The sequence below is a fragment of the Emys orbicularis genome, chromosome 1, assembly GCF_028017835.1.
Source record: "Emys orbicularis isolate rEmyOrb1 chromosome 1, rEmyOrb1.hap1, whole genome shotgun sequence".
Taxonomy (NCBI): domain Eukaryota; kingdom Metazoa; phylum Chordata; order Testudines; family Emydidae; genus Emys; species Emys orbicularis.
This window is the reverse complement of record NC_088683.1, coordinates 112,387,445-112,403,425: the sequence shown is the minus strand read 5'-3', so window position 1 is coordinate 112,403,425 and position 15,981 is coordinate 112,387,445. Positions and strand designations below refer to the sequence as shown.

Here is a 15,981-nt window from a genome sequence, read left to right as displayed (position 1 = left end):
CCTTCAGGAGCATATGTCCACCTCGTTCCCTGCATTACTTCTTGCATGCCAATTATATTCCACCCACAAAGGTTCTAAGATCTATGATGAATGACCTTGTTTTCATTTTTATTTCTAACTCATGTATCACACAGTCTCCCTGGCCTATACATGTCCATTAACACGATCCCTTATAATGCACTGATATGAACTTCTGTCATTGCTGAATTCTCATTATTCAGAGTGCTCAGAATCCATTTGGAATAAAAATCACACTATACTGTTATGAGGTTTCAATGTCTCAGGGCAAATGCTCAGTGTTTAATGACATCATACTGTACAGTTTTTGTGAACAACTCAAAAGGAAAATATACCCCCCCCCAAATAAATTAATCACCAACTCCCGCCTTGGGCAAATACCTGAGGTAAAAGATGGGCTCTGCACTGTTAACTAAAGGTTCTATTCCAGGCTCAATTTAATAATCAAAGATTATTAGTAAAAGATTAATCAGAATGATACAAAAAGGCAAATACCTTATCAATATGGGGAAGTGGTTTTGCACCCTGATGCATTCCAACTATCTTGCAGAAATTCCCCGCTTTATATATCATACTTCTTTACAAAAAAGAGACTCAGAAAATTTCATTCTCATGACCTATTGACTTGTGGAATTCCCTTCATGGCATCTCAACGTATACAATTGTGATAAGCTAAAGACATCTATCAACAAGTCCTTATCTCACAAATTACAGAAGACATCTGTAACAACAAGTGTTCACTTTCTTGGTTTTCTGGACATATTTCTAAAGATCAGGGGGTCAGAGCAAGACATCACGCACAATCCGCCATTTGACAACACACAGAGATTTAGCCTGAATATGAAGGATTATAGTTATAAAGCATTATGGAACTTTGGTTTATCTACAAAGGATCGTGGGGGTCTGGTTCATCTGCTAACAGCATCATGCCTTGGTGATCTCACACTTGACCTCTGTCAGACCAGTCGGGGAAGTCTTCCACTGAAAATGTGGCATTCGGCTTTCGGAACTTTAAATCTAACTTGAGTGTCACACCCAATTTAAACTGTTGTGGCACTACACCCAGGAGGCCAGTGGTTTCTGACAGGACTCAAGCCATATAGGGCTTTATATAGCAATGTTAGTGTCTTGAATTGCATCAGGAAGCCAACGCAATTGTCAAAAAACTCATGCAATATGTTTCCTGTAACTAAAAGCCAGCTGTGGATTAGCAGTATCTTCTGAGTTGCTTTCTAGGGTAGTCACAACTAGAATGACTCTCAGTAATCTAATCAATCACAAACCTACGCAAAAGAATAAATGGACACAAATCTGACATCAGGAATCATAACATTCAAAAACCAGTAGGAGAACACTTCAACCTCCCTGGTCACTCAGTTACAGACTTAAAGGTGGAAATTTTGCAACAGAAAAGCTTCAAAAACAGACTCCAACGAGAAACTGCTGAACTTGAATTAATATGCAAACTAGATACCATTAACTTAGGCTTGAATAGAGACTGGGAATGTTTGAGTCATTACACAGATTGAATCTATTTCCCCATGTTAAGTATCCTCACGCCTTCTTGTCAACTGTCTGAAATGGGCCATCTTGATTATCACTACAAAAGTTTTTTTTCTCCTGCTGATAATTGCTCATCTTAATTAATTAGCCTCTTAGAGTTGATATGGCTACTTCCACCTTTTCATGTTCTGAATGTATATATATCTCCTTACTATATGTTCCATTCTATGCATCCGATGAGGTGGGCTGTAGCCCACGAAAGCTTATGCTCAAATAAATTTGTTAGTCTCTAAGGTGCCACAAGTAGTCCTGTTCTTTTTATATCAAGCCTGTTACAAGTTTTCTTAACCTGAACTGATTCAAAAGCAGCAAACTTTTCCTCTTAAAGGGACAGTGCTGGCGAAATAAATGACCAGCTCATTGGAACCTCTACACTACAGCAAGGTTACATGGTTATATAAGGAAGTACTGTTTTCTACACAAATGCCTTAGGCTCTGATCTTGAAAATATTTATGCATGTGCATAACTTTAAACATATGAATCATCCCATTGAAGCCCTTAAGTAGTTCTCTTTGAAAAGTTTAACCATTCTACATGCAAATTGTTCTAATCAAAGTTTAAAATGCACAAGGAGGACAACCGCTTGCGTACACTTTGACAAAAGGATACTTTTGATATTCTCTCCTTGATGTGTGGGTTTGCATAATTTCCAACCATGCTAAGAGGAATTATGCAAAAAAAAAAAAAAAGTGGGGGGGGATGGGGAATAAATTGACAGCAATTTGTGGAGTAGTTTAATGGCTTAGCATAAAATATTTTTACAGACTACATGTTCAAATTAGAATTCACAGGAAAAAAATACTGAATTCTTTATTTCTCTCTCACTATAGCTATGTCTATAGTAGGAGTGGGGTGTGTGGTTTCCCTGCTTATATACACGTAGTCGCTTTGGCTCTCATCAAGCTGCTGCAACTATGAATAGCAACGTAGCCACAGAAGGATGGGTAGTGGCAGCGGAGGCACGGCTGAGCCATGGCAAGTACCTATCCACTGGTTTCAGGTTTGTACTCAGCCTGGCTCAGCCATATCTCTGCTACCACTACCCGTGCTACTGCGGTGACACTGCTCCAGCTAGCGTATGTGTACATAAGCAGGGGAATCACTCCCCTTTGAGTTGTAAAATGTACATAAAAACTCATCAGCTGCATTTTCATGCCGGATACCTCTACTCTATTTGGACATTTCCTAGTTGTGAAATATCCATTTTTGTGAGAGGTAGGAAGGTAGGCGATGGGGTGAAGTGTTGACAAAAAGCTTAAAGCCCTCACAGTGTCACAACTAGTTTATAGGATGTGAAGTATGGTACAGTTTTGGAGATGATTGGTAGAAGTCCAGTTCTTAATGATGAGTGTAATTCATAATTTTGCTGTTAGTGGTTTTGTAAAAAGTGATTCCGGATAAATGATTTACCAGTGCAGTAAAAGATCGAGCCAATAGCTGGTTCTATCACTGAGCAGCTAAAATTCCATGGCTTTTGTGGAGACCTAAACGTGTACTAGAGACCTGCTATATTTTTGGCAGCTAATTGTCCTGCATCCCTTTTAGGAACAAACATTTATAGCTTGGATTTTGGAGGGTGGGGATGAGAGGGGAAACAATCCTTTTGTGAATGGTTGCCTCCTCTTCCTCAGACTTGTATACACTAGGGGAAATGACAGCTATTGTGCTCCAGTGCCTTGCAACTTCCATTTTAAATGTCCTTAGTTCTAGTGTAGACATTGTTTCAGCACCATTACAGAAAGTGTGTTAGATGTGGTGCAGCAAATAATAATTAAATATGTTTGTATAATTTTTCTCATGCCCAAAACCCCCTGGGGGTCTAATACAGTTTTGTTTTGTTTTTTTAATTAAAAGTTGCTATGGCCAAATGCTAACCAGGAGAAGGTTTTCAGGGAAGAAAAATAAAATCCCAAATCCCCTTTCAATGCACCCCACAAACCTAAAAAGATAGCACCCTGACATCAAATATTAGGAGAAGGGCTCATGATGACCCACGTAGAAGGATGGATAGGTTCATTGATGAGAGGGATAGGTCCCTTGATGGCTATTAGCCAAGATACTCAGGGACGCAACCCCATGTTCTGGGTGTCCCTAAACCTCTGACTGCCAGAAGCTGGGACTGGATGACAGCAGATGGATCACTCAGTAAATTGCCTTGTTCTGTTCACTCTCTCTCTGAAGCATCTGGCACTGGACACTGTCAAAAGACAGGATACTGGGCTAGATGGATCATCAGTCTGACCCAGCATGGCCGTTCTTATGTTCTCAAGGATGCCACTGATGTATTTTGGTATTTATCCATAGTAGTCTCCTTAAGTGATATCTGACAGCGTGGGAAGGATTCAGATTCCAGTAATACAGGTATTTAGTAGCAAGGCCGTGCACTCTCATCTTTTCATGGGCTGGTTGTCTTCTCTTGCTCTGCCAGCTACAGCTGCTGTGATGGTGGCATATAAATATGTCTATCTACATACACATATAGCTAACATAAGAATGGCCATACTGGATCAGACCAATGGCCCAGCTAGCCCAGTATCTTGTCCTCTGACAGCGGCGGGTGCCAGATGCTTCAGAGGGAATGAATAGAACAGGGCAATTATCAAGTGATCCATCCCCTGTCATGCAGTCTTGTGGCTTCTGGCAGTCAGAGGTTTAGGGACACCCAGAGCATGGGGTTGCATCCCTGACCATCTTGGCTAATAGGTTCATCAGTGACTATCTTCTGTGAATTTATCTAATTCTTTTTTGAACCCAGTTATACTTTTGGCCTTCAGAACATCCCCTGGCAATGAGTTCCACAGGTTGACTGTGCATTATGTGAAGAAGTACTTCCTTATGTATGTTTTAAACTTGCTGCCTATTAATTTCCCTGCATGATCTCTGGTTCTTGTGTTACATGAAGGGGTAAGTAACACTTCCTTACTCACTTTCTCCACACCATTTGTGATTTTTATAGACCTCTATCATATCCCCCCCTTAGTCATCTGTTTTCTAAGCTGAACAATCCCAGTTTTTTTAATGTCTCCTCATATGGAAGCTGTTCCATACCCTTCATCATTTTTGTTGCCTTTCTCTGCATTTTTTCCAATTCTAATGTATCTTTTTTGAGATGGGAGACCCAGAACTGCATTCATTATTCAAGGTGTGGGTGTATCACTGATTTATATAGTGGCATTAAGATATTTTCTGTTGTATTATTTATCCCTTTCCTAATGGTTCCTAACGTTGTGTTTAGCTTTTTGGACGGCTGCTGCACATTAAGCAGATGTTTTCAGAGAACTGTCCATAACGACTCCAACATCTTTCTTGAATGATAACAGCTAATTTAGAATCCATCATTTTGTATGTATAGGTGCGATTGTGTTTTCCAGTGTTCATTACTTTGCATTTATCAACATTGAATTTCATCTGTCACTGTTGTCCAGTCACCCAAGATCACTTTGTAACTCTTTGCAGTCTGCCTGGGACTTAACTATCTTGAGTAATGTTGTACCATCTGCACACTTTCCCAACTCACTGTTCACCCCTTTTTCCAGGTCATTTATAAACAAGTTGAATCGCACTGGCCCTAGTACAGATCCTTGTGGGATTCTGCTGTTTACCTCTCTCCACTGTGAAAACTGACCATTTATCCCTACACGCTGTTCTTTTAACCAGTTACTGATCCATGAGAGGACCTTCCCTCTTATCCCATGACGGCTTACTTTGCTTAAAAGCCTTTGCTGTATTCACCCATGCTCCAATACATCTGTTAGTCTTAAAGATGCCACAGGACTCTCTGTTGCTTTTTACAGGTCCAGACTAACACGGCTACCCCTCTGATACTGTTCTTTACTATAGTTTCAGCAAATTTGCCTGGTACTGAAGTTATGCTTATTGGCCTGTAATTGCTAGGATTGCCTCTGGAGCCTTTTTTAAAAAATCGGCGTTACATTAGCTATCCTCCAGTCATCTGGTACAGAGGCTGATTTAATGGATAGGTTACATACCACAGCTACTAGTTCTGCAATTTCATATTTGAGTTCCTTCAGAACTCTTGGGTGCATACCATCTGGTCCTTGTGATGTATTACCATTTAATTTATCAGTTTGTTTCAAAATCTCCTCTACTGACAACTCAATCTGGGACAGTTCCTCAGGTCTGTCACCTAAAAAGAATGACTGAGATGTAATCTCCCTTATATCTTCTGCAGTGAAGACTGATGCAACACATTTATTTAGGTTCTCCACAATAGCCTTGTCTTCCTTGAGTGCTCCTTTAACATCTTGATCGTCCAGTGGCCCCACTGATTGTTTGTCAGGTTTCTTTCTTCTGATGTTCTTAAAAAAGATTTTGCTGTTAGTTTTTGTTTCTTTAGCTAGTTGTTCTTCAAATTCTTTTTTTTTTTTTTTGGCTCGTCTAATTATACTTTTATGCTTGACTTGCCAGAGTTTGTTCCTTTCTGTTTTCCTCAGTCAGAGTTGACTTCCACTTCTTAAAAGATGTGTTTTTGTCTCTAGCTTTCATCACCACAGTATCTGTGTCCCTTTGATAGACAGGCACTTTATTGCTTAGGCCTTTAATCATTAATAGTGAGCCACTGAATGCACCTTTTATTTCATAAGATGTACTTTATCAGCAGTGTTCCTAACTCACTGTTATATTAACAGGTGTATTGACTGAATCACAATTAACAGTTTCATTATTTTAAATCGAACCTCTTGTTTAAAATAACCCATCCAGCAAGTTGCTGACTCCTGCTGTTTCAGAACTTGCAGCCTTTTGAAGAGACAGCTGGATTAATATATTATTGAATATATTTAGAATCCTTTAGTGCTGATTTCACAATACCCTTGAAGTAAACCACACTTACAAAGTACAAAGGTATGAACAGAGTTTTGCGATGAAATTCTCAAGGGTTCTTTCAACTGTGATGCCAGTAAAATGTTGCATGTGTTCTGAGAAGGCTATAAATAACAACAGTAAGGCAATGGATTTAATTTGGCATGACATTTCTATTAACGAGATGGTAAAGGAGAGTACTGTTTACAAGAAGAACAACTGTCTAGTATACTTTGGGTTTGGGGGATCAGTCTGAGAATGAAGCTATGAGTACAGCAGAAATTAAATTTTTGGGAGGGTCTTCATTAGAGGAATAGATTCTTCCACAACCTTTGTCAGCCCTGAAATGGGAAGACTATCACCATCTTCAAGCAAGAATAATTTTTCGGGTTAAGAAATGTGAGTAAGCTTTAGCTACTATTAAGACAGCGGCTCTTTATACTTGGTTACTTCCATTGGTTTTGAGTAGGTTATTCACGGTTTTGACTAACAGTAATTAAAATGAAGTGGCAGATGTTTCTTCACTATGTGCTTTTTTGTCTGTCTTATCGAGCTAAATTATGTTGCTGATCTCTATTGGGCCTGCTGTAGTACGAAACTAGAGCTGTATAAAGCAACCATCTCTCTCATTAACCACTGTGCAAGAAAGGGGATCACTCAAGCCAGCAGCAGGGAAAGAGTAACTGGCAAATATCTGTTCCTTTAGAAATTTCTTTTCATCCCTAAATAATAATACTCTCTTCATGAGAGGAATAGGGGATAGAAAAGAAGGGAGTGGAGCAGGGAAGCGGGAGGAAGAGGCTAAAAGAAAGCAAATAAAAATGGTAATGCTGTCAAACTCTCTCTGATTTATTTTTGTAAGAGTTTAAAAGTGGCATCCCTATTTGCTGTACAGTAATATAGATGGTCATTGCCTATGTAGTCTTCTCAACTTTCTTGTGAATTGTGATGAGCCTTAACACGTTGTCTTTGCGCCCCTGACTGCCTGAAGTTGGGTCACATCATAAGGCACTGTTGAAAATGGAAGACAATGTATGGAGCACTACTAGCCATGTACACTCTTTTAAAAAAAACCTATTTAATATAAATTAGAGAAAAAGAGCACTTGCAGATATTAGATCACCTAGTTCAGTGATGGCCAAATGGCTACCGATGGCGTAAGCCCCATGGGCTGGGACTGTCTTTTTGTTCTGTGTTTTGTCCTGCACCTAGCAATATATGGGGTCCTGGTCCATGAATAGGTATCCTAGGTGCTATGGGAATACAAATAAGAATATTGAGCCCAGGAAGACAGAATTTCTCAGCAAGCAGTGCACCATCTAGATCTCAGAGGAGACTGCCTGGAAGAAGATGAAATATTGCACAGTGGTACCTGTGTTCGTTCTGGGCTACATCTATGTTACAGATGACAACAGCGTCAATGTGTTTTATTTCATGCAAATTAAGTGGGGCCCTCTGTGACATTACACCCCATATTCATCATAGAACTATTGTTATGACATGAATATGGCATAACTAAGATATGTTTTATGCAAGATGGGTCATGTGAGGTATCGTTGAAAAGGTTATGATCTACTGAATGTGTTTATCCTATTTGCATGCATGTATCATTTCTGTATCTGACATTAGGAATATTGACATTGTAACAATTACAACTGTGTGTGTACTTGGGAGAATGCCTACTGTCTGGTGGGCATTCCCCCATCAGCCTGAATGAACCATTTAAGAAGGACAATAGAACTTTGGAGATACTAATCTCACACCATCCTGAGGAGCTTCCTGGGATGTTGCTTTGACACTGCAGGGTCGTCTGATGATGTCACCTGATACAGAGTACCATCTTGGACACTGCTGGTATTTTTCCACTGGAAACAAAGGGTTCTTGCCTTATATAAATTCTATTTAAGGCTGGGGAGTAAGGCAAACAGGACTTGTCTCCATTGCCTCCCAGTCCAAGAAGGAAGATTGCTAAAAACACCTGAAGGGAAAGGCAGGGGTTGAGTCCAGGCTGAGACGGGTCCAGTCTGTAAAGAAAAATAACTGGAACTCTAAGCTACAGAAACTCTGCAACTTGCCTAAAACATCATTTAGGGTGAGAAATTACATTTTGTAACCTGTTTCTTGGGGGTATTAAGCTTTGTTTGCGGGTTTTATTTTATTTGCTCAGTAATCTGCTTTGTTCTTTTTGCTATCCCTTATAATCACTTAAAATTTGCCTTTTGTAGTTAATAATCTAATTTCTTGTTTATTTAAAAACCCAGTTTGTGTCATTCATACTTGAGGGGGCAAAGTTTTATGAGCTTGTACTGTGCAGGTCTCTCTATATAGTTCAAGACAATATTATTTTGGTTTTATGCCCCAAAGGAGGTATACACCATGTGAGTGCTGGGCAATCCCCAAGCTGATTCCTCCCACACGGAGCTGATCTCAGTGTCTCTGTCCGTTTGCAGCTGGGTATGTCCCTACCTGTGTATGCGTGCTGGAGAAGGCTTGAGGGCCTGGGACAGCTAGGACAGGGTGAGGAACCCAGGCTGGTGGAATGGGCAGAACCAGTGGGACCCCAGCACATCAGGTGGCATCCCGGACAGGGGGCTCAACCTGTCACACCCTCATCTCTTGGAAAGCTGCTGATACAATGTTTAGTTGGTCATAGCTTGGAGGTCCCAGATGTGGTCCATTCCCCATGGCAGGATAGAGTTGCTCTCTACAGTGAGTAGATTTTTACGGGCTTCCATTATTTTACTCTTGCAGGCATTTGGACAATCATTCTCAATCCACCGCAAAGTGGCTGAAGATGGTGAAACACGTGAAGAGACTCTCCTGCAGGAGTCTGCATCAAAGGAAGCTTATTACCTAGGGAAGATCTTGGAGATGCAAAATGAGTTGAAACAGAGCAGGGCAGCGGTCACCAAGGTTCAAGCAGAGAATGAGAGGCTCACTGCTATCGTCCACGACCTGAAAGAGGTAAATTGATGAGGGTGAGGGAGGAGGGTGGGGGATGGGACTAAGAATGGGTTTTCTTTGAGTTTGATAAATGGTATGGGTCTGAGTCACAAAAATAGCATTGTATCTATAAATACAGGAGTATCCTGCTGTAATCAATCCCAGGGACACCACAACCCAGTTTGTGGGGGGGAGGGGGGGGGCTTTTAAAAAGAAAAAAGTCACTGTGTGAAAAGGTGCATTTGAAGTAAAACCAGGTCAGCAATTCATCATTTTAAAAGCACAGCAGGGTTTTCATCTTACTGTTCAGGATCTGCAGAAAGATGCACTTCTCATAAATACCTGTTTTTTGCATTCTTTTCTGTTCAGATGATTTTCTCTCTTCCTCTCACTTTCTGTTTTCTCACTCAGATTATTTTGGGTTGGCTATCCCTAGCCAGAGCTTCCACTTCTTTGCTGTTTACTCTACTGTACAGGATTCATGAGTTTGTTCATGTTTTGAAAGTTGGGATTAGGGAGGAAACAAACTGGCTAGCTAAGGTTACAGACTCCAGTGAATACATGTCTTCAGATTTCCTAATCTTACCATTTTCTTAATAGAATAATGACACACTGAATGAAGTGTAACAATTAGAGGTAACTACACCTCTCAGGTGCGTGTAGGCCTTTGGCCTGAGGAATGCACATATCTCACATCAACCTCATATCCAGAAGTGTCCTGTTGCTTACATAGCTCATTGCTTCTCTCTTTCCAGGCATGTACATCTCATTGAGATTAATATACTAAGTCCTATGTATCGATAGGGAGTCAAGAACTGAGGTGCTGTTCTACTTTAAGTGGCTGTGGACTTTGTCCCGTGTTCCACTACCAAAATTAAGGCTTTGTGTACACTTGCAAATGAAAGACAAAACTTTTGTCATTCAGAGGTGTTAAAAAAGCACCCCCCTCCCCTCCTCAAAAAGACAAAAGTTTTGCCGATGACAAGCGCCGGTGTGAACAGTGCTTTGTTGGCAGGCACGCTTGCCTGCCAACAACACTAACACTGCTCGTTGGGGGTGAAAGTTTTTTTGTCGGCAGGAGAACTCTCTCCTGCCGACAAACAGTGGCTATGCTGCGCGCCTTTTAGCAGCACAGATGTAGCGGCACAGCCCTGTTGCTAAAAGCTGCTTTGTGTAGACATAATCTAAATAGAGTAGGCAGAATCAGATTCCAAATACGTAGAAACAGGTAAGAGAAATGCCTACCATGTTTTTGGGATCTAGAAAATAACAGAACTGATAAGTGCTAATGTAGTCGTTACTGGCTGCTTTTGCCTTTATTGCTCAGTTTTCAGAAAGCTGTTTAGTACATATTCTCCAAATCTGTGCCATATTCAGCCAGCTGTTTGCAGCATTGTTGTAGCCATGTGTTGGTCCCAGAATATGAGAGAGACAAGATGGATGAAGTAATATCTTTTCTTAAACCAACTTCTGTTGGTGGAAGAGACGAGGTTTTGAGCTACACAAAGCTCTTCTTCAGATCTGGAAAAGGTAATCATTTTTCACAAAACAATCACTCCATATCTGGCCCCTCAGGTCTCATCCTCAAAGGAAACCTGCACAACACCTTCAAACGATGAGTTTGGATGTTTAAATTCATAACTTTGTTAGACACTGGAAATCATGGATTCAGACATATTGGGTTTATGTGGGCATGTCTACACATAAACCGCTACAGCGGCACAAGTGCAGCAGTGCCACTGTATCCCTTCAGTGAAGATACTACCTACGCTGATGGGAGAATCTCTTCCGTTGGTATAGGTACTCCACCTATCCGAGATGCTAGGTTGATGGGAGAATTTCCCCCATCAGCCTTGTGCTGTCTACACCCAGGGTTAGGTCAGTTTAACTGCTTTGGTCAAAGCTATGGATTTTTCACCCCCCCTCCCCCAACTGACATAGTTCTACCAACCTAATTTCCTAGTGTAGACCAGGCCTGTTTCTTTACAACAGTCTGTAACCTACTACTCCTTATTTGTCCTATAACTGCAGAGTTGTTAATGACCCACTTCATTTTGAATGGTCCCTTGCCACATGTGTTAACTCCTATGTTTAATAATCTGTTCTACTTTGTATTTAGCTGTGACACTCCGATTACCTTTCCCACACCTGAAGAAGAGCTCTGCGTAGCTTGAAAGCTTGTTTCTTTCAACAACAGAAGTTGGTCCTATAAAAGATATTACCTCACCCACCTTGTCTCTCTAATAGTCAACCAGTATGTTTAATAATCCATTTACAAAGAGAAATTGGAGAAGAGCGTGGTCTTGTGCTGTATGAGTTAGAGAAACAAGCAAATATAAGTCCAAAATCTTCTTTTTTTAAAGAGGGGCTGTCATTTGCTTGTTTTTTAAAATACTTAATAAAAAAATCATAAAGTACAAATTAAAATTAGCCTCCCCATGTTTTAAAAAAATGTTTTTAACCACTCCTCCACAATGCTGGAGATAATATTTCTGTGAGTGCATCATAACCCCACAGTATTCTGGTCTGGACTCAGCTGATCCTCTCCGGTGTGGAAAACAGATTGTTGGATTCTCCCAGTGCAGGCCCTGTTATAGGTACCATGCGGCTAAGTTGCTTAGGAAAGTGCACCTCCAACCCCCATCTGTGTTGGGAACTCTCTTCCGATTGGGTTCTGTTTCTTGTTCTGGTCATGTGTTTCAGAATCGGGATGCTGATCATGTACTGTAGGAGTGTCTGGTCAGCAGTTTTCCAACGGGGCAGAAATATCTGAATCCCTGCAAGGGTATTTTGAACAATCAGGACATATTTAAAAGCCGATGGCTCTTATGAGCTCCGTGAATTGAGTAATCCCAGAGTTTAAAAAAAAAAACATGAATTATTGCAAGGATGTGCCATACTACAGTCTGCCAAGCTTTTGAGCTGGATTTTCCTCATTATAAAAGGATGGGGGGAGGCTGTCAGGGCTTTCTCTGTGAGGGCTGTGGGACTCTGGAACTTGTCCCACCCACCCTTGTGTGTGTGTGTGTCCGTCTGTCTGTCTTTCATGCACACACAGAAAAAGCCTCAAATTGGTGCAAAAGACACCTGTCTGAGAGGGCTGAAGGTACACTTCCCACAACAATGAAGGGTGGAAAGGAGTGTCTGGAGGTCTCTGGCTGGCTGAGTTCCTGTTGAAATGATTACATTAATGCTTCTGAGACTTCATTGTATTATTAATGATGTGTTGTGAGGTCTAGAACCTCAGCTAGGCATCCTAAAATTATTATTTAAATCCAAATAAATAAATAATAGAAAATAAATGTTTTCAAAAGTAAGCCTGTCCTTTGTCTTCCCCACCCACGGCCTCTGACTTGTGACATTTAAAATTTGTAGTCCTAGAGTTTAAGGCCAGAAGGGACCATCAGATCATCTCATCTGACCGCCTGTATATCACAGGCCGGCAACACTACCTAGCACTCGTACACTAAACCCAACAACCAAAATTGATTAGAGCCTCTTAAAATCTTTCAGTAATCTGAACCAGAGACCATATTCCGTTTTCATTAACTAGGTTTATAGTCATGAGGAACATTTTTCAGTAATCAGTGGCAAAGTTCAGATATATTATGTGAATGGTTGCTGGCCTGTGTATCTCTAGAAATCAATATGGGTTAATAGCTTATTTAGCCTTTTATGTAGCTGCATATGAACTGGTGAAAGGTGAAAATAAAGCCAAAAGTGTCACAATGTAACAGGATCTTTTTACAATATAATCTTTATCTTCTGTCACTTTTGCTGTGAATTTTGCTATATTTAACATATTTCTGGTTTTTATGGGGGAGATTTTCTAAGGCACAGGCCTTAGGTGCCATTTGTGCCATTGAAAATCTCCCCCTAGAATATCATAAGGGGACTCAGTGCTTTATAGTCCAGCAAGAAGATGAGGTGTCTGACCTGAGGAGCGTACAGCCCTACTTTAAGCTAATTCCATATAAACAATATGTGATCGGACTCAAAAGCTGGAGCAGGAAGCTGTTGCAAGGGGACCAGCTGTGGAAGGACTCTAAATGTATGGGAACTATAACTCTGATCCGAGCACAGCTGGCAGCATGAAGAAAAGCATGAAATTAAGAGTGGGAAACAGTATCAAGGGGGGCAGTTATGAGATCAAGTTGGGCATAACCAAGATCTTGAGTTTGGACGTAGGAGGAAAAGAGAGCAGAGATATAGGTAGAGATGGAGCTGTGCAAAGCTTAGGCTGAGGAATTTGAACATGATGCAGATAAATCCCTTTTTTTTTAGTCTCCAAACAGTTTTAAGGGCTGCCATTCATTCCTATCTCTCTTCAACCTATAGAAGATGAACTTCAGATGACACCTGGCAGAGAAAGGGTTGAAACCATATTCTGTGTCACTAGAAACCTCAGCAGTAGCTGTTAGGACTGCAGAAAGGTACAGCCACCACAGACCATGGCTGCTTGCAATCCAGTTGATAAAATAAATGAATATCAAGGCTTCAGTGATGGGAATGTTAAGGAGCTTAACCATCAGCGTACACCTGGTTTCCAGAGGGCACAGGGAAATAAGTAACAGTGAAAGGGTGGCTGGGGAGAAGGGAACAGAGGCCTGTGGGGAGTGTGTGCCCTATCTTACACTAAGATTGGGCTGAGAGAGAAGCTATAAGATCAAGTCCTGACCTCGCTGAAGTCAATAACAAAACTCCCATTCACTTCATTGGCATCAGGATTTCACTTTTAATACCAAAAGGATATGGTGGATGAAACTTTGGACTATTTCTATTTCAAACCCATGCCAGACTTCACTGCTTTAGCAATTGAAATAGTTGTGCTGTGGATTCTTTCCAAGTATGAATAGCTATTACCAGGACCTTAATCACTAGCTATTATAATTCCTTTTGTTATCGGCCATTTAACTGTGCATGAAATGGCCTTTTTGCTTCCAAAACTTGAGCTAGGGATAGCTCAGGGGTTTAAGCATTGGCCTGTTAAACCCAGGGTTGTGAGTTCAATCCTTGAGGGGGCCATTTAGGGTACTGGGGTAAATATCTGTCTGGGGATTGGTCCTGCTTTGAGCAGGGGGTTGGACTAGATGATCTCCTGAGGTCCCTTCCAACCCTGATATTCTATTCTATGAAGTTTTGTATCCAAATTGATTTTCATTCCAGAGACATTGGAATGTTTGCTTTTTTTATACTAAAAAAAGGACCCTTTAAAGATAAATATGGGCTATTTTCATTCAGAAATGGTCCTTTAATCAGTTAAAAAAGCCACAATTATTCATGGCTCCTTTCCCCCTCCTTCCCCCCCCAAACCCCTCCCCCCCGAATATATTTGAAAATTTAAAATAAGATGTGAAATCTTCAGATATTGAGGTTTTTAAAATTTTGTTTAGTTTTTTTTTTGCAGTTTAAACACAAATCAATTCAAAATTCTTATCACGTTACCCTGGTTCCTGATTTTGTTGTCTCTCTGCTAGCTAGTGGCCATATTTTGAACCTGCTCAATCGACTGAAGAATAACTGAGCATTCTTGCCATGAAATGTTAAATGGAAGGCTGCAGAGTAATTGTATTATCTCCTTACAAACACCTGTGTAGCTTGTAAGAAAGGATCCATTTCTAGAGAGGTAGGAAGGAAAGAAATGAGAAGTGGTTAGCATGGCTTTCTAAACTGTCACCCATTTCACAATGTACTGTTGATAACTTTTATTTGAAAAGAAGCCTAGAAGCTGGATGTCAGAGTGGCCCACGCAGATTGCTCTGAGAGTCTAGAACTGCCGAAGAAGAGAATTATTATTGAGGAACAGGTGGCAGCTGACCTAAAATTCATCTTTTCCCTATGCCAAGAGAGCACTCTTGTCACAATGAGTGATACGAAAACAGAAGTAGTAGCAGTGAGTAGCTCAGGCATGAGACAGGTTGTAGGCTAAGTCATGTAAAATTGGCATCAGTGGTTTCCTGTCTGGTTGTTCATCTACTTAGGAAGTTTTTCATTTATATATTCCTAACTGTAAGAACAGTAGGACAATGGAACAGATGCCTAGGGTGGTCATGGAAGCACCTTCACTGGAGGTTTTCAAAAGGAGGCTGGATAGCCATCTGTCTTGGATGGTTTAGACACAACAAATCCTGCATCTTGGCAGGGGGTTAGACTAGATGACTCTTGCGGTCCCGTCTAACCCTATGGTTCTATGATGATACCGTTGTTGCGTGTTGACATTTAATAACAATTCCAGATTGTCAAATAACAGGATCAAATGGAATTATTTAATCAAAAATTATCAATCAGAGATTAGTACAGCACTAAACAGACTACAGAAAGAATAGATACGTTACCACCCTGGGTGCAAGGTAAAGAGCTGGCTTCTGGGTGTCTTCTTCTATGTAACTGGTGGGATGCCAATAGATTGTACTCTCCATCTAACTTCCAAAACCTCTGTCTTTTTATAGGGCATGAGACAAAGAAACCCCTTTTTGGAAGGAAAAATACTTCCCTATGATTAATTTCACTATGTGATATGTTTTAACATTTTCATTTTACCTTATAGAATTTCTTTTATGGTATCTTTACATGATCGGTAAACTAAAGGGAATTCTAATCTGGTCATTATTACTGACAGCTGGGACAAACAGCAT

General features: G+C 40.6%; 1 protein-coding gene across 7 annotated transcripts in view; it reads left to right on the top strand.

Annotated features, from left to right (window-relative positions):
- Positions 1–15,981, top strand: part of BICD1 (BICD cargo adaptor 1) — a 310,321-nt gene that overhangs the window by 136,101 nt on the left and 158,239 nt on the right. For all 7 annotated transcript variants that reach the window (XM_065411854.1, XM_065411827.1, XM_065411836.1 and 4 more), the window contains exon 2: positions 9,155–9,367. In XM_065411854.1, coding sequence (XP_065267926.1) covers positions 9,155–9,367 — 213 coding nt within the window. The remainder of the gene's footprint in view (positions 1–9,154; positions 9,368–15,981) is intronic.